Source organism: Eptesicus fuscus, chromosome 9, assembly GCF_027574615.1.
Source record: "Eptesicus fuscus isolate TK198812 chromosome 9, DD_ASM_mEF_20220401, whole genome shotgun sequence".
In the NCBI taxonomy this organism is placed as follows: Eukaryota; Metazoa; Chordata; class Mammalia; order Chiroptera; family Vespertilionidae; genus Eptesicus; species Eptesicus fuscus.
Window position 1 is genome coordinate 75268756 of NC_072481.1, and position 20040 is coordinate 75288795.

The window sequence follows — 20040 nt, forward strand, 5'->3', positions numbered from 1 at the left end:
GAGAGAACTGCCAAAGGCCTGCATAAGGCAAGTGAGATGGAGACAACGAGTCACATCCAGAGAAATCAGGAGGAGACTGAGAAATACTTGACCGTCAAAAGCAGTGGGTAAAGGGAGGGAGGAGTCCAGGATGACATTCTGATTTGCAGCTGGAAGGGTGTGCTAATAGTCATCAATGCTGTCAATGCAGAGCCCATGTGTTGGGAGGGGGCGGAGCAGAGAGGGAGGACGAGTTTCATACCGCACACAGGGGACTGAGGTGCTGCCCAAAAGTTAATGCCTGGGAGCGTGTTGCATGTATGTGCGGGATGCAAAGGAGCACCCGTGGGCCCTCGAGGAACAGAACACTATTGTGAACGAGGAACAGCAACATCAGAGAGACACAATGAGGAGAGACCAGGGAGGGGGCCAGAAAGCCTGGTAGAGAGTAATACACTAACATGCATGCATTGCTATTAACCTATTACCCAATATTATAAAATTATGTACTTGAGTATCTTACAAACCTTGAGGGGAGTTTTAAATACATGTCTGTTACATATTGAAAATTTATTATGAATACTTAATTTGAAAAAGATTTTTCATCCATGAGTTAAGACCATTTGTCTTTATTTAGAAATGAGTACATTTGCAAATTATAACTGAAGCGAAAACTGGTGAATGTTTAAACCTATCAAAGTACAAGAGGGATCACTAATCAGTCCTGAAGTGTTAGCAGCTGCTGATCTTCTGGGGCACGGGCTTAGTGATAGCTTGGCAGCATTCTAACCTGTTGGTCTAGCGCCCGTGGTCGGCAAACTGCGGCTCGCAAGCCACATGCGGCTCTTTGGCCCCTTGAGTGTGGCTCTTCCACAAAATACCACGGCCTGGGCAAGTCTATTTTGAAGAAGTGGCGTTAGAAGAAGTTTAAGTTTAAAAAATTTGACTCTCAAATTTTGGTTGATATTTGGCTCTGTTGACTAATGAGTTTGCCGACCACTGTTCTAGCCTCACTGCAGACTGTGAGAGTACTTCCGTAGGCCCAGGTTTGCCACTATTTTTCGTAGCAAACTTTCAGTGTTGACCTTAAGTTCTTCATGTCAGTAAGAGGTGAGTGACTGTAACGTCAGATAAACTCATGGACAAAGGGTAGCTACATGAACTCAAAGACCAAATTATTCAATTTTTGTGGTCATTTCTAACAACTGAATGGCTACACTCAAAAGAGAAACATAAATTAAAACTACAAGAAGATCCCCTTTCCCTACCAGGAAAGGATTTGAAAGTCAGGGAGGGTGTGGGGAACAGCACTGTTTTACACGCTGATGGGAGGGGGCATCAGAGCATCCGGCCTAGCGGGCATCTGGCACTTCCGATCATGACTTAAAATGCAAGCACCCTAATCCAGCCATTCTACTTCGAGAAATGTATCCTACGGTTAACATTTATGCAGGCACAAAATAGCATGTCTGTGAGATTATACACTGCAGCCCTGCCTGTAAGATCAAAGGTCAGAAGCCACCCAAAGATCCATCAGGAAGACTCTAGTTAAATAAAGATGGCAAACATCTGCTATGGAACATACACATCTGTTTAAAACATACAGAACAAGGCGGTTCTTTAGGTCCAGATTCATATTATCTCCAAAATACGCCATAAAGTGAAAAAGAAACAGAAGAGTTTGTAGTATGTGAACATTTGAATTAAAAAGCATAAATCTATATAAAAACACACATGTAGGTATGTGTGTGTGTTTGCAAAAAATAACTCTTGAGGTATATACAAACCAGAACGGGGGCTTGCCTCTCAAAAGGGGAGCAGGGTCTGTAAAGGAGGGTTAGGATGGAGACTGTCTTAGAATACATTAAGTGCAAGTATTACCTATTTTATCATTAAAACCCCCAAACAAACTTAGTAAGCCCTCCCATAGCTGTGGTTATTACACTGGAACATTGCAACTATGAAATGACATGAGCAGAGCCCAAACTAGGGATTGAAGTACTGAATTTTAACCCTGTATTTGCTGTTTGATAATGGGAAAGTTCTTTGTAAAGTTAGAGTATGCAGATCAAAAGAAAAGTAAAACACACTTCATATATACAACACATTAAATCCTAGGCCATAACTGAGGTGTGTTTTTTTTTTTTCCTAGAGGGGAAGAAACACACAAATAAGATATGATTCCCTCCTAAAGACATCCACAGTGTCACAGGGTGGAGGGGATATGTTAATAATAAGTATATAACACAGCAAAATAATTTCAGTATTTGTTGCCATCTTGCCCTGCTGCCTCCTGGATTATAACTGTCTCATCCCAGTTATTGTGCCTCTCCCCTAGAAAAAACCCCCCACATGTTTCCTGAATGGAACTGAATTCTGAGAGCCTAAGTCAAGTCATAAAGACATACACATGCCATTGCGGTAGCAGAGAACAATTCTCTGTTTGCATCAGAAGGTGAAATTAAACTGGGTCATAGAGGATGAATTCTGCAGCACAGAGGGGGCCTTCCCTCACCTACACAGAACAGCTGGGATGGGGAGAGCAGTAGGTTACGTGAGCTCTAAGGGCCTTCCCAGCTCTATGGTTTAAGATTCTGAGAGGAGAGTGGAAGACCCCGTGTGAGCTTTATATCACTGTCTCCAAAGGAGGGGAAGCAGAAACAGAAGGTACCAGGTTGCAGACCCTAAGAATTATACCCACAGCAGAAACAAAATGGAGGGTATAAAGCAAGAACATCTAAGAAATTGTGCAGAGAAATGCAAAAGGAAGTGGAATAGTAATAAATATGAATACAAAGAAGGGAAGATAATCCATTCCGGTGGGAAGATAATCAGCTGGTGTTGAGACAAACAAAAAGCAATAGAAAGTAAGTGCCCGTGGAGGAGGGAGGGCCAAGCCAAACCACCTTCACTACATCAACTTGAATGTTGCTTTAAGTTAAATTAGAAAACGAGTGTTGATAAGAAATAAAAACTGAGAAAAGACAAACAAACAGCTTTAAAACGATCCCCATCTAAAAAAGTCTACACTGAATTAGAGGGATTTCTGGTTTATGCATAGCAGCTGTATTATTATACTTTACAGTAATTAAAAGTGAAAGACTCCCTTCTTACCCATGTGTTCCATATAATAATAGTATTAAATTAAAAAGAACTTGAGTTTTTAAAACTCCCTTATTTTCATTTGACACATGTGGATTTAAAATACCTCTGGAATTCTGAAAGGCACCCAAAGGTAGAGTGTTAAATAATGGAAAATATTAACAACCATAAAAAGAAGCTGGTAACTTATTTTCTTCCCAGATGCTAAAACTCTCTTGCTTTCCAATTTCAAGGGAAGAGTGTTAATGCGCACATTTAAAAAGCACAATAGATGCTAACTGGAATCACGTCTTCTTAATCTTGCACAAAAACCCTAGAGAGAATGAATTATTGGCCCATGGAAATACTTTCATTTCACTATTCTTTGTCAGGAGAATTGTGGAAATTGTGCAAGTCAGAGTCTGTATGGAAGGCTGGTAATCATGTGAGATGACAGGGAGACTGGGGCTTTTCAGCTGCCTTCATAATGTGCTGAGGAAGACACAGGCCAGGCCTGGGAGCCCGTCCTCAGTCAGCATCAGCCCGCACTCCACCAATCACAGGACTCCCGACAGCCTTACAACTGGAGCCCAGAGCTGGAGAAGAGAAACGGCAGTAATAGCTTCCTCATTCCTAATGGATGCCTCCATTATGTGCTTTAAGCACCGCCAGCACGACTGTTCTCAGTGCATCTCAATAAAAATAACTTCAGCTACACACAAGTCATGAATTATATTTTATGATAATGTGCTGCTGAGAAACAAAGTGTCTTTTTCAGGGGGAACATAAAAATTCTTCTTCCTTGAAGATAAGGTATGGACACTTTTTCATTTAACTGCTTGGTGCCTTCCAAACAACTTTCCTGACAGACTCCCCAGGTGAAAATGCTGTCATCAGATTTTAGAGAACCAAAGTCAAATGAGTAAGTTGTTTCATCTTTTCAAGTGAAACAGGAAATGTCTGAAGAACTACATCTGACATAGGTGTCAGCCCTGGACGGGAGGCCAGGCACATTATATCAGGGTGGAGGGAGGACTAGGAACCAACTGCCTCAGGTCCTTCACATTCGACACAGCCGAAGATTTAAGAAAATTTTTGATTTCTCTCCATTTTGGCTGTTTTCCTTTTCATCTTTCTGTCTCAAGGCACCCAAGTGAAATACGTAGTAGACATATAACTAGGGTTGCCAGATGATAACAAGACATCCAGTTACACATGGATTTCAGGTAAATGAATAACTTCTTAGAAAATATGTCACACATGTTGTAGTGGTCATATATTTAAGCAAAACAAAATATTATTTACCCGAAATTCAAACTGAACTGGGTGTCCTGTATTTTTCTTTGCTCACTAACATATCACGTGGACTGTATTCCAGGCAAGTCTGTTGTCCCAGTGGGGAGGGAAGGGTTGGTCCGTGGCAGTGCACATAAGGGGGGCGACACAGGAAATGGGCATGACTATGGTGATACATTTGAACTGGGTGCGAAGACTTACGACAGAGGACGAGCAGGGGGAGGCTGGCAGGGCAGTGGGAGGCATTCGCCCAGGGGAGGTGGTGCCTGCATGTTCTCTGGTCTTGGTTCCATGCAGGTCCTCTGCCCTCTCTGCTGGTTCTTCCCCATCCCAGTGAGTTTCGTAGTGGCAGCGTATCACCAATAACAGTAGGAACCGAGACATTTTTAGATTTGATAAATACTTAGAAAATAGAGTAACTGCCATGTCTATGTAGATCTTCTTTGACTATTTTTAAATCAGTGCTTTTATATTAAATGTTTGCAAAGGATTTGATCGTGAGCTTTGCTTTCCCCTATTCCTACTATTCCTGGGAGTGCCTGGGTGGGCAGGTGGACGGGAGAGAAAAATGCTACTAAATAGGACATTCGTAAATAAAGACCTGGGAAACGTTCTATCTTCTGTCATGACCCCACCTGCCCGTAAAGGGAAGTTCAGATGCTCGCTGGTGTCCTGTTGAATGGAACAGGGCAGCATTCTCCCTGTCTCTAGCCTGCCTGATGCTACTTTCTCATTTCCAGGTATCGTGACTTCGGCTGGTTCTCTCCCCAACCTTTCTCTGTGCTTTAGGTTTTAGGTTCTGACTCAGCCTATTCCTCTGGCATGAGCACGCCCGGTTGTGTTGGTACAAAGGATTCCGATCCTTTGGCTGGAACCCTGGTGCTGCCAACGTGCCCCATCCCCACCCCCACTGAGGGGCCGGGGAGGAAAGACAGTTAGACTGGGCCTGATCCTTGTCTCTTAGTCTCTGATGATATTAGCCTTGATGTCCAGCTTAAATCAGTCGAGTTTCCTTTGCCCCAGGCTGGTGGGGAATGAATCAGGTTGGGGAAGAGTGGAGGTGAGGGTGGACATTTTTAGGATAAGCTTAGCTGCTTAATCATCTGCTTTACAGGGAGGTCATTCAATGAATCCTCGGTGCTCTTCCCCTATTACTGTCCTCTGTCTCTCCTTATTCCTTTTCACATAATGTTTCTATTTCTACCGAATGTTCGCCTATCGAGAATGAGAGTTGAGTTAGACAAGAGAGGCAGGGTAAGAAGTCCACTTCAGCCCTGAGCCTGAGGTGTGTTGGTCAGTCGGCCTTCGGTTAAAGCAGTGGTCGGCAAACTCGTTAGTCAACAGAGCCAAATATCAACAGTACAATGATTGAAATTTCTTTTGAGAGCCAAATTTTTAAATTTAAACTTCTTCTAATGCCACTTCTTCAAAATAGACTCACCCAGGCCATGGTATTTTGTGGAAGAGCCACACTCAAGGGGCCAAAGAGCTGTATGTGGCTCGCGAGCCGCAGTTTGCCGACCACGGGGTTAGAGCATCTTACACTGCGGGTATTTGGTTCCTTGTGGCATAGAGGTTGTGGGCATAGGCTCTGGAGTTACACATCTCTATAACTTGTCAGATGTGTGACCTTGAGCAGTTACTCAATCTCTCTGTGTCTCAGTTTCTTTATCTGTAAAATGGGAGATAGAGTACTCATCTTACAGGTTGGTATAAAGCTTAATGAGTTACGTGTGCATGTAGAGCTTTGGGGATGGTGCCAGTTACATGGTGTGCTTTAAAAGTTGAATAGTAACAATAACAATAATAATAATCCAGTTGGATTCAATTCTCCTGGTCAATCCTCAGGGTAACTGGCAGAGCCAAATTCTGGCATCTATGGGTCCCCGGATATCTCATTGTAACAACATTAAACTCTCTGCCATTTACACATCCTTCCAATACCACCTATCCCTGAAGTTATAGTAACAAAATAAATTAGCTAACATGTAAAAATGTTTAATTTTTAGAACAATGTCAAAGTGGAAGGAAAAGAGAAAAAGACATACATATAATATCACAAAGGTAGGCTCACAAAACATGATCTGCTACTGAACTTGAATCACAAGCTGAGGAGTGTTAAACACTGAGGACAAAGCTTTGGGTCAGGTTGGCAGAGGCCAGGAAGCACAAGGTGGTTACATACAGATCTTGACTGGGGAGCTGTGTCTGCACCTTCTGTGACAACTGCAAGGTCACCTTGAGAAACAAGGTACTTTAACAAATGAAAGCCAAGTTTTTGCACCGAGAGCTCCTGTATTTAGTACGCCCTTTATTTTGAGACTGAGTTATCCATTTGGCTTTAGAGCAGAGTTGATGGCGACAATAAATGGGTTTAGTATTCACTAAAGTGCTCACTTCCCTGAGCATGGTTTTACTATGACATGTGAAAATGTAACAGGAAGGGAACTCAATCAATTAGACATTTATCCAATCGTTCCCGATATTTAGCAACATCCCTAAAATTACTTTTTAAACATTTTTTAGTCTTTGCCAAAGATGGGGAATGGAGTTAAGTGCACAAATGGCTTTGGACAATCTGCTGCCGAGGACTGTTTTAAGCATGGCGTAAACATGCCAAATCAATAACTGGTTTCTTTATCTGCATGTGCCATGAAAATCTGGCTATCATAGAGTGCCGGATCCATTAAAAACTGAATTTGCTATTTCCAGACAGCAGATAGCTCAAAGCTCAACAGGGCCAGCAGGCAACAATCCAAATTCCCATCTCCCTCTCTAGAACAACTCAAAGCACTCTGTTGCTACATTATGTTATTCAAAGCCCAGGAGATAATGAAGGCTTGACAATGCTGCGGCTGCCTCAGGATTGAGTCAAATGGCCATTATTCTTCAAACATAAAGAGCTGGGTAAAGTGACTTTTATCTTAAATCGCCAGACAAATCTGATTAATGGAGAAATGTAAATCAATACATGGTTTCCAAAATAAAACTGTTCTTTTCCCTTAAGGTATGATATATGTATTTATGAAACAATGTCACAGAGACTATTAGTCTCTTAAAGAAGAAAGGACAGTGGTAGAAACCAAGACTTTCCCACCCCCTAGACTTTGGAAATAGATTTTTGCTATATGCTTCTGTCCAAACAGAGCCGCAGAGGTTTGGCTTTTTTTTTTTTTTTTTTACTATATATCACTGTATACTAGTGGATATGAATTCCCAGACATGTTTGTATTAATAACAGTTCTTAAGGTAGTCTTAAAAATGTGAATTATGGAAATACATATGAATTGCTTTGTATGTTTAATGTTGCAATTGAAATGCATATACTGATACATGAACTTACTATTATTCCATTCAAGTTATGCCTAGAATAATCTATTTAAAAATATATATGTTTTTATTGATTTTAGCAAGAGAGAAAGGGAGAAGGAGAGAGAGAGAGAGAAAGAAACATCTATGTGAGAGAGAAACATCGACTGGCTGCCTCCCACATACACCCATACTGGGAATCGAGCTAACAACCTGGGCATGTGTCTTGACCAGGAGTCGAACTGGCCACCTTTCAGTGCACAGGGCGATGCTCAACCAACAGAGCCACACTGGCCAGGGCAATACTTACAATAATCTTAAGAATAAAAATACTTTATAGTAATTCTCAAAGACATCAATATCTTTACAGTATCTAATTATATAATGAACTATAGGCCCAGGGCATGAAAATTTGTGCACTCGGGGGAGTCCCTCAGCCCGGCCTGCATGCACTCGCAGTCCAGGACCCCCCGGGGGATGTCTGCCTGCCAGCAATCGGATATCCCTCTCACAGTCCAGGATCCCTGGCTCCTTACTGCCTGCCTGCTCGCTGCTCCTTACCACTTGGCCAGCTGCTCCTTAGCCCTGCCTCGGAAGCGGGAGAGGCTCCTGCCACTGCCACTGCCACTGTGCTCACCAGACATGAGCCTGGCTTCTGGCCGAGCGGCGCTCCCCCTGTGGGAGCGCACTGACCACCAGGGGGCAGCTCCTGCGTTGAGCATCTGCCCCCTGGTGGTCAGTGCACATCATAGTGACTGGTGGTTTTGCCATTTGATTTGCATATTAGGCTTTTATTATATAGGATAATATGGTAGAATACTGATTTTACCCTCCTCATCTTTTATGCTCAGACACACTTTTTGTCCTTTACCCAACTACCAACACATGTTCAACCACTCTTTCACTATTTCTCTCTTATTAAACCACTCTCCATAGTAATACTGCATTTATCTAGCTGTTCCTAAGAGAGTTTTCAAGTTAAACTTTATTCTTAAAATATCAATGTTTCTAAAAGTAGGTTATACACATCTCTACTATTTTAAAATAAAACATCTGTTTCTTGATGCAATTTAGGCCAATTATTTTACCCTGGAACTACTAAAATGTATAGGGATATTTGGGTATCTGGGTCCAAATTAAGTGGTCGTGGGCAGCTGCACGTTTAGAGTTCCTCTGTTAATGACTTACAGTTTTTATGGCCTTGGCCTTGCCTTCATTTAGTATGCTGCCACTTCTTAATGGAGCTCTGACTTCTTGAAGCAATAACCACCCTCTTTTTAACTGCTGCTAGGGTTGACTGTGGTTTGGAAAACCAGGCATCTTTGTTTGTTAGGACTGTTTTTTGTAAAAAAAGTGGACTGTTTGTAGATGGGGGACTAAAAAAGTAATTAAGTGGGGAGGGAGAATTAAATAATAATTTTGCCAGGCTGGGCCCAGGTTAGCTTATCTGCAGGTTCTGAGCTGAGATTACTGCATAAAAGACCCTGGTTGAGTAAAGTACTCATGTTCCTTTTCTGTCTTACTCATCGGCTAACTAATCAAGTGTCTTCATACATAGCTGGTTGTTGTTGTTTTTTGACACATATGAATTTGTTTACAGTTCAACTGATATATGTCTATGCATGTAGAAAGTTTATTAAAATGACACTAGTCACCAAAAGAAAAAGAAAAACTTACTTCACCAATACAGGAGCTGTATAATAATGTTACTTCTCATGTGTGTCCACTGATTAATATCTTTAAGTGTAGAAAATTATTAAAATAACAATAGTCACTAAAAGAAAATAAGAAGCCCTCTTCATACAATACAGAAACTATAATAGTGACAACCTGTTAAGGACTCACTCACCTTTAATAGTCTAGGCCACTCTGTTGACTAATGAGTTTGCCGACCACTGCTAGACTAAATGTTACCGCGTAGTTGGAAGCTGTGAGGATTAGGCGATTTTGGCATATTGTGTGCAAAGAGGTAAAGGGTAGTATATGACAGTGGTCAGCAAACTCATTAGTCAACAGAGCGGCAAACCGCGGCTCACGAGCCGCATGTGGCTCGCGAGCCGCGGTTTGCTGACCACTGGTCTAGGCTATGTGCATTCATACAGGTTAACTGTGTTTAGGATCTTAGTCAACTGTGCACATGTTAAGAACCACTATAAACCCAAACAGAATTTTGTAACTCTTTCTTTCCAAGCATTTTCATATTTTATAATAGCTTTCTACATGAGCAGATTATTAACACCTGTGTTTGACTAATAAATCTAGCTTTCCCCCTAAACACATAATTCTGATAAAAATCTAATAAGAAAGAAAAGAAGGAAGGAAATAAGAAAGAAACATCTTTTATATGCATAGTAATATTTTCTTCAAGCTAAAGATAGAAAGCACACGCCAATTTGCATAGCTTCCATAAAATTGTTCTAATTATACCCTACTCTACTTACCTGTGACTTATCCAAAGGAAAATTCAACTTCAAGCTGGCTTTCTGTGACCTTGAAGGCCTGTGACCCTAAACCTTTCCTGGTAGTCAGTATGATGTGTTTCCAGAAATTACAAGCTATGTTTATTATGATTCTTAAAATAACAGAAGAAATACATGAACAAAATATCATCAGATTACCTGCTTTTTTGAATTCCCTTTACCAATATTACCGTTTATTAGGACAGATAAATGGGAATTAACTTTGGTAAAAGCCTTTCTGCATTTGTCTATATTATAAGAACCCCTGAAAAAATATATATATTTTAAATAGACACGGAATCAGAGATTACAGTCTGGAATGAAATGCTTCCAGTCTACAGGAAAATTTGCCTTGGAGTATAAAAAAATGAATCAGGTATTTCCCTTGAGGCTCATTCTGAGTGAACATTTTGTTCTAAGCTTTGTTTGTCTTTTGCAACAGCATTTAAGAGAAAACCAACTGACCATTTACAACCCAAACAATGGCTTTAGAGCAGCACCATTAAGGACCGCACCTGGCCAGACTCAAACAACACGTCTGTTTAACCTGGTGACTTTCCTGTGTCTGGGGTCAGGCAGGAGCAATCTTGGTTGGGAGGAAGGAAAGAAGAGCAAATATAACTGACTCACTGAGAACAAAACAGTTGCACCAACTATGCTTTGTAATTACAACTGTTTCAACAGTTGCTAGTAGGCAAAGCTGTCATTTAAGTGACCCACTATAATTTGGGACAAAGCCCCCGGAAATTATGGCACTTCAGAACAGGAGTGCATTTCTGAGTTTACTGAGCATAATACGCCCACTGAAATGCGGAGTAGTCCTGCTTTGGTATACATTTACATCAAGGGAAACATTAGCAATAAAAGGAATTTAGCTAGAGAGGAAAAGAATACCATAACATTCACGTTTGGGAGCAGACCATAGTTTATTTTACTTTTGCATCTTTTTCATTATGCACTATTTCAATCATATAGAAACTATACAGGGACTAGAACCATTAGCCCACAAACCCATCATTCAGTTTCAATAATCAACATTTGGCCAATCTTATTTTACTCTACCCTACCACTCCCCTCCTTGAATTCTTTTTGAAAACAAATCCAATACAGCCTATATTTTATTTTATAAAAGCTTTAATTTATGATATATGTACACATTTAACCTAAAGATCACTCCACAAATCTTATTAAGCATGACATGTTTTAACCAACTTTAACCACCCCTTTTAGTGTTTTACACTAAAACCTATCTGCCTAGAAAACTAATTTGTTTGAATATAATTGGTTAATTAAAATGACAAAGTAACTTGAATCGTAACCCTCTATTATTTTATTTACAGGGGCGGGGGGGAGGGAGAAACATTCTGAGGTTGAGAAAATAGTGTATGTTATGTAGTCCCTTGTGATTTTCATCTTTGTGGACACTGATCAACAAGAGACAAGGTTAAAAGTAATACAGTTTGACTTGTCTGGATGGAGCTTAGAAAAATGGGAGGAGGCTAGTGAGGGGCAGGAGAGCTGCCTAGCAGGAAACTTTTCCCTTTTCCTTCACCACACAGACAGAATAAATCAGAATGCCAACAGGCCAAACCCTGGAAGCTTCAAAAATCACTCATAGGCAGTCCAGTTACTTATAATAATTTATTACAGATCTTAAAGCAAAGATCAAAAGGAACTCCATCTAGCATTTATTTTCAATTCCTCATTGCCTGATGACTAATTTGTAGAGGAATGAAGTCTTCACAAGGGAAGCCAAAATAATCTGAGGTGACTTTGATACAATGCCACAAAGGATATGAAGAGGAAGCCGGTAGAAGCTGCAAATGGCCAAGTTCCATTAAGAGTTCTAATAAAAGAATAATGGAATTTCCCTTAACTGTGAATTAAAAAAATGTTAGAAGTGGGCAAAATTTAGACAAGCCAGGCAAAACATTTGTCACAGCCTTTTGTTGTTAAATGTTAACTTTAGCCACTGTTGCATTTATGTTCATTACATGGTTTCATATAAAAAAAATGCAACTTTCCCATCAGAAATCTGGCCAATCACATTCCTTTTGCTTTTGTATATTACTTATCAGCCTGTACCTTCCACCTGCATTGTCAGATACTACGAGCTCTCTCAACCTCTTTCAAACAAATGGCCATATTATGCAAACTGATTGATTTAACTCCAAAAAAGCAACTTGAAATGATATAATTTTTAGTCATGTATATAGCTATGGTCACATGGAGGAGAATAAACATCTCTTTTAAAAATTTTTGGTGCTTAAGTCAAATTGATCATGATAGAAACACTAGAAGCTATTCAAATTATTTCAACTTCTATGAACAACTGGCATGATTTTTCCCTCCTGAATCCAGACATCTTCATATTCAGAGCTGAGGAAAGTAGTTTTCACACTACTTATTTTGGCTAGTTAAAAAATCCCCACCACATGTCTCCCTGTAAATTCATAGATAAAGATTTAAGTTTATATTAGCAATTCGACTGTGCAAATTTTTTGTTTGCTTCTGAAGTCACCTCAAATTAACAGATTTACTGGAATCTTATGTGATAAAGAAGTTTTATACAACTCTGAGAAATCTCACAATGTATTTCCCTATGAAGATGTGATATTGAGCATTTTCTTTAAAAACAGTTATATGTGTGTTTTTTTAAAAAGAGTCCGTATCTTTTACAAATATAGTGAAATACTTATAAGTAAAAAGATGTCTGGGAATTCTTCAAATACAGGCAGTGGAGAGCCAGGGGTATTAAAGAATCAGAGCAGGCCATGGGTACATAAAGCTGTGGGATGGATGTGTAGGGGTCCCTACACTATTTGGTCTTCTGCGTAGCAAAACTATTAGCAGTGGATATTTCACATATAGTGCTATGCACTGCTTTTCGTTAGGGTTTTTATTCGGAAAATAACTTTCTATCAGGAGCAATGGAGAACCAAGAATTGGCAGTTAATATTTCAACTATCTGTACCAATACAAAAGCCAAGTCCATCACTACATTGTTTGGTAAGGGAAAAAACAAAACAAAAACCAACCAAACAAAAAAACACCCCAAAACCTGTCTTTGCAGTCTTTGATATTTCAGTGACAATATGTAATTAGATTTTAATGTGAATAAAATACAATTATTTTAGTTCAAAATACAAATTTTCTGGTTTCTTTTAAAGACATAGAGTTGGAAATTAAGATAGAAATAGAAATGGAACTGGTAAGTGTACTTTAAAATCACTACATACCAGGGGACATTGTGCCATATATTCAGAAAGATTTCTCTACCATCCAATACGGTAATCACATGCATCTCTTACCTTGTGATCATACGGACTGTAAGAGTGAAATACCCGAGAAAGATCTTTTGTTCTTTGCTTTTTCTGTGGAAGAAAACACAGACATCTGAGTTGATAGGTGGCAATATGTATCTATACGTATATCTATCTCTCGGTATTTATTTCTCTATCTGCATTAAGATAATGTGTATTGAGATATTCTTCCTTGTGCAAGGTGAGGGGCTCCAGTGTCAACATGGGACATGTGGATGAAATTAGAAACCAAAGCCACTTGATGGTTATGTGGGTCATGGTCACAGACCAGCCAGGCCACTTCTTAGAAGGTTGCATAATTACAACATTAATCATCAAAAACTCTATTTATAGACACATAACTTAGATACTAAAATGAAAAAAAAAGGAAAGAAACCTCTGAATTTCATAGTAATATCAACTGCTGTTACTCTAAATTGGGCACTTGCGTTGTCTATTTAAACAATACACCTCCTTCAGGCCCCAGGTCACAGCTTGGGTCTGTCTGCTTGAGGTCACCTTTGTTCTGTCACTGTTATTTAGTTCAGGCGCCTTGCATGGTTTTCTCATTAACTTAACAAATATTTATTAAGTGCCTGTAATTGGAACTTTTTCCCTGAAATTCATTTCAATTTTTAAATATAATTATCATCTTTGCACAAATATCTGCCAGACTGAGAGTGAAAGTTTTTCTTTTCCATTAATCCTCAACCGAGGCTATATAATTTTTTCTATTGATTTTTAAAAAGAGTGGAAAGGAGGAGGGGGGAGAGAAACAGGGAAAGAGAGAGAGAGAGAGAGAGAGAGAGAGAGAGAGAGAGAGAGAGAGAGAGAGAAGAGAGAAACATGGATGTGATAGAGACACATGGATGAGTTGCCTCCTGCATATGCCCCGACCCAGGCTGGGATTAGGCCTACAACTCAGGTACATACCCTTCACCAGGAATTCTTGGGGCAACACTCTAACCACTGAACAAACTGGCCAGGGCATGAGAGTGGAAGGTGTTGTTTTTTTTTAATATATTTTATTGGTTTTTTACAGAGGGGAAGGGAGAGGGATAGAGAGTTAGAAATATCAATGAGAGAGAAACACTGATCAGCTGCCTCCTACACACCCCCTACTGGGGATGTGCCCGCAACCAAGGTACATGCCCTTGACCGGAATCGAACCTGAGACCTTTCAATCCACAGGCCGACGCTCTATCCATTGAGCCAAACCGGTTAGGGGGAGTGGAAGATTTTTAAAGGATAAATTATGAAAATCCAGTTGCAGGATCAAACAGTATGCACATTGATTACATTGATAGATACAGCCCTACTGCTCCCTTCCCCAAAACACTGTACCAATTTGCCTTCTCACTCAGAGTGAATGAGAGGAAATTACAGCTTAAGTTGGAAATTCTTAATTTCTCTTTTCCATTTAAAGGTTGTAACATTTCTAAGTTTATAGAACAGATAAAACATTTTTAAAACAGATATCGAACATCTTCACAGGTGCCTATTATAGAATTTATTTCTTGTACATCATAGAGTTAGACACTACCACATACTAACATTCCGTCACGAGATTGTCCAGTTTGCCCTTAAGTCTATCCCTGTGTTGCTTCTGGTTCTACTTTGTTGATTTTAATCCCACTACCAGGTAAATGAGTTCTTCTAGCTTCACTTGCCTGGAACCCATTTCCTAGGAAAGTATTTCCTTCCTTTAAATTCCAGTGTCTACCTGAGTGTGTCTGTGATCCCTCCCCAATGCCAGGGAACTAAGCAGTTCTCCTAGGTTCCACAGGATCTTCTGCAGCCACTTGGCTAAGTATTCAAGTCTGCTATTAATTAAGACCTTGCATCAGAGTCATTTGTACACACTCATGGTTTTCCCATAGATTAGTTTCCCTATTTCAGAACTGTGTTTGGAGCCACAACTCCCCTTGGCAGTCTGTCAAATCACTTGGCCTTGTTTCCACATTCTGAGACCCACTAAGAATTATCCTCCCTGCCGCTCAGCCAGAATTCCCACCTCCTCTGGTCTATCTCTCAGGTGTGCTTCTGAGCATCAAACTCTAAAGTAATTTAACATTCCTTTTCCCCAGACAGCAGAGATGGATCTTTAACCGCTCGGAAACAGTCCTTTGGCTCTATGAGCCCTGGAATTTGTTCTGAACAGGTCACTTGACACCAAAGTTTTCATTAGCTTATAATTTTCTCAGAAGAAAAATGACGGATACTAACACTTCCTTTGGTAAGAAACTTAAAACATGGGGGGAAATTTTTTTTTTTCCCAGAAAGGAAATTATGCTAGAGAAGATAAACTAGGGAGCAAAAAAGTCTTAAACTTAGGAGGTGTCCCCAGGTCTGTTCAGTCCCAGAAATGGTTGAGCTACCAGCTTGAGTTGGCAATGGATACGGAATATTCAGAGTTTGTTTTGTGTGCCTTTGTTTGTGAGTTTTGAATCTACTTTGATAGCTAAAGATGCATTTTATTATAAGCTACCTCAAATTATTTTGGGAAGGAAATGGGGTATAAATGATAAACACACTATTCAGATTAGCCCCCAAAGAAGCCAGAGAGGAAAGAATGTTCTTTTTTTCTGACAACAAATTTATTACATACACATACAATGAAGTCTTGGCTATGAATATTGAAGGTTATATGTATTAGTCCAATTTACTGAAAATTACTGCTCTTTTCCCTGTGATGTCAGAGTCGTATAGCCCAGTGGCATATCTTCTGGGATCCAGAAGAGGGGTTGACAAATGATGGTCCATGGGCCAATCCAACCCACCACCTGTTTCTGTAAATAGAGTTTTATTGATACATAGCCACAGATGTTCAGTTATCTATTATCTATGAACTAGAGGACCGGTGCATGAATTCATGCACCAGTGGGGTCCCTCGGCCTGGCCTGCGGGATTGGGCCAAAACCGGCTCTCTGACATCCCCCAAGGGATCCCAGATTGCGAGAGGGCGCAGGCCAGGCCGAGGGACCCCACTGGTGCACAATCGGGGCTGGGGAGGGATACGGGAGGTTGGCCAGCGGGGAAGAGACTATGGGAGGGCTCCAGGGCATGTCCGGCCTGTCTTGCTCAGTCCTGATTGGCTGGACCCCAGCAGCAAGCTAACCTACCGGTCGGAGCGTCTACCGCCTGGTGGTCAGTGCACGTCATAGTGAGCAGTTGAGCGGCCTTAGCATATCATTAGCATATTACTCTTTGATTGGTTGAATGGATGACCGGATGACTGGACACTTAGCTTATTAGGCTTTTATTATATAGGATGCTTTCATTCTAGAACAGCAGAGTTGAGTGGTTACAACAGATTGTATGACTCATAAATGCTAAAGTATTTACTATCTAGCCCCTTTCAGGAAAAGTTAGCCATCCCTGATCTTGAATATCTATCTTTGACCATGTCTATGTCTGCTGGAAAGCTCCCCAAACCAAATGAACAACTAATTATCCAGTAAAATTGCTTGTTCTTTTTAATTGCTTAATGAAGACAGTTCAAGAAACAATCAAAACCTATATCCTGACACATCAAGATGAACAACCAGCAAAATAATCATTAGCTGACTTGTTTTCAGGATTTTGCCTTCTGAGCATTCTATATTCAGACAGAAAACATAAGTTGGTTGGTGTTTATAGCATGCTGAAATAGATATGGGACTTTCGGAGCCCTCTGTATTCACATTTTAACTGCTGAAGACAGATACTCTGAAAGGAGACCCTTTACTAAGTTCTAGCACTAAAGCCACGTAGAGGGTTTCATGTACAAATAACTATAGAGTGTGACCATTATTGCTAGTGAGCCAGTTTCTCATATGAAGACAATGTTAAGTCTACTATGCTACAAAATAGGCTTGTTGAGCCTTGCTAGTTTTAACTGAAACCAAAAGCTGAGCCAAAAACAGAATAATTAGGTATTTTCCTATTGCATCATAGTGTGTGTCTAAATTACCTCCCACTTTTTAGCCTGTTAAAACAAACAGCTCAGTCATGCAACCACCTGTTAATTCTCCAAGTGTTTAAAAAGTAAACATGTTAAACAAGTTGTGTGATGAACCTGTAACGAGGGTGGCCAAAGTACAGTGAGTACATCAGACATCCCTCCCAGAACTGTATGAGGCACCTTCAAGTCACCTTGGTCATCAATCCCAGGCCACAGAGATGAGAGCTTATTAAAAAGCAACTACATGCTAAGTCCTGAAGTTATGTGGGTTGCAGTTTGGTTTAACAGATGAGGCAGTATGCAAATTTGGTGAAACTTCTAGATTTCTGACAAGCTAACCCTCTACAGATCTCCATCCTACAGGTACTTCCTCAATTGCTTTTGTACTTCACTCCTCAAGGACAGAGCACACGGATGACCCCTTTTATACCCATGCTTATACTCCTTTTTCAGACAAACCTAAACAAAACTAAAGGTTCCAATCAATGGAGCAGTTCTAATAGTCCAGGGTTCCAGACAATGTAATCGTTTTACTTTTAAACAAAGTATGCATATCTCAGATCTGAAAAAGGCTCTGCATGTGATGAGAATAGACATTTTGAAGATGAGGTTATACCATCAATTAAATTTGGTTCCCCAAACTAATTCAATGCTTTCTGTGCTTATTCTTTACTTGTAGATTAAAGCTTTCTCGAATAAAATAGTATTATAAGGCAAAACAATAACACTATGGACTTCATTTCTACATATGGATTCTCAAAAAGTGATAAAACCTACATATGAGCTTTCAGAGAGTTTGATATGCTTACACTATCTTACCTAATAATGGAGAAACATGTAAATTGACCGTACCTCTGCTATGCCCACAGCCAATCAGAGTGAGTATGCAAATTAACCCAACAAAGATGGCGGTTAATTTGCATACATACCTGGGTCCTGGGAACCTCCTCAGCACCCAGGTCACTCCCAGCCAGCCATCAGAGGTGCGGGGGGCCCCTTTCCCAAGCCTAAAGCCTCAGGCGGAGGCTTTAGGCTTGGGAAGGGGCCAAGCCTGCGATGGGAGGGGTGGGGGGCCTGCCCAAGCCTAAAGCCTGGGTAGCCTGACCTGGCGATCAGAGAGGCAGGGGGTGGGGAGGGGCCGAGCCTGGAATCAGAGGGAAGGGAAAAAAAAAATCAATGGAAACATATCCCCAGGAGAGGATAAAAAGGAAAATAAAGAAAGAAATGTCATATCCTATGAAAGAGACATCTTGAAAATGCCTAAAGAAAGTTGTCATTTTTTCATGGTGAAGGGACTGGAGTCCGTGTTGATGAAAATACCTTGGCAGCTTCAGTGACTGGCAGTGGCTGCAGCAGTGGGGTAATGGGGCTGGCGCCTTCCCCTGATCAGCCCAGTCGCCTCCCGCAAAGGGAGGCCAGACTGCGGCTTAGGTCTGCACCCAATGGGGAGCGGGCCTAAGCCATCAGTAGGACATCCCCTGAGGGCTCCCAGTATGTGAGAGGGGGCAGGCTGGGCTGAGAGACCCCTCCCCAGTGCACGAATTTCGTGCACCAGGCTCCTAGTATTCTTATAATAAAATATAAAGATTTCAGCAAGCCTTAATCATACTTGGTGATAAGCAGCCAAAATAGCAGGATTGAGTTTCACTGTACTAACTTCCAGTTTTCTCTTCCACATGTCAGGGGCATGGAAGTCACCATTCTGTCCCAACAACAAGGAACAAACTGAACAGCCTGAAAAGCAACAGCTCTTCCTGAATCCAGGAGAGAGGGGCGGGCACAGAGAAAACTGCAGGCCCAGCACTGAAGACTAACAGGAATGCGGCTGCCTGGAGCAGAGACGCGGGATGAAGCTGCCGCAGGAACCAGTGTTCAGGTGGGAAAACGTGAACTGCAGTTAAGGGAATGCTGGAGCTCAGTGCAGACAGCTCATGAAGTTAAGAACTACAGGGGGATCCAGTTGTTGGGGAGGGGAGAGAGAAGGGGGCACAATACTGTGAAATTTATCTGCAGGAGCTCAACCAGGTTCCCATAGTAAATATCAAAGAAAAATTCCTGGGCTTCTTCTGGCAGAGGGAGGGGGAAAGGAAGCATTTTGAAATATACCAGAGTACTCTGTTCTTCTTAACAAGGCCTGCCCTCAGGTGTATTAATCATCAAAACAGAACTGACCTGGGGAAGGGCAATACTGAACTCCAGCCCACCCAGCTAAGGCTGGGGGAGGAGAAAACTGAGGAACACTTGCTAAGATCCCAGTTCAGAGGCACAGACTCTCTAAAGGACTGAGATCTAGTCACAGGAATAGAGAGAAGGCTCTCTCTCCCCTCACCTCACCACCACATTGCTTAAACTAATTTATAGCAGTTCCTTTTAACCAGAATATCATGTCTGGCTATCAAGAAAAATTATAAGGTATAACAAAAGGCAAAAAACACAATTTGAAGAGACAGGGCAAGTATCAGAACCAGACATGGCAGAGATGTTGGAATTAACTGACTGGAAATTTAAAACAATTATGATGAATATGCTAAGGACTCTAATGGATAAAGCAGACAACAGGCAGGAACAGATGGGCAATGTAAACACAGAGATGGAAATCATAAGAAAGACCCTCCCTGCCCCTCTCCCCAAAAGCTAAAGCTAAAAAAACCTAACAGACACGATAAATGCC

General features: G+C 41.0%; 1 protein-coding gene across 3 annotated transcripts in view; it reads right to left on the reverse strand.

Annotated features, from left to right (window-relative positions):
• Nucleotides 1–20040, reverse strand: part of CDKAL1 (CDK5 regulatory subunit associated protein 1 like 1) — a 654128-nt gene that overhangs the window by 108377 nt on the left and 525711 nt on the right. For all 3 annotated transcript variants that reach the window (XM_008146133.3, XM_028152333.2, XM_054721432.1), the window contains one exon: nt 13436–13498. In XM_008146133.3, coding sequence (XP_008144355.2) covers nt 13436–13498 — 63 coding nt within the window. The remainder of the gene's footprint in view (nt 1–13435; nt 13499–20040) is intronic.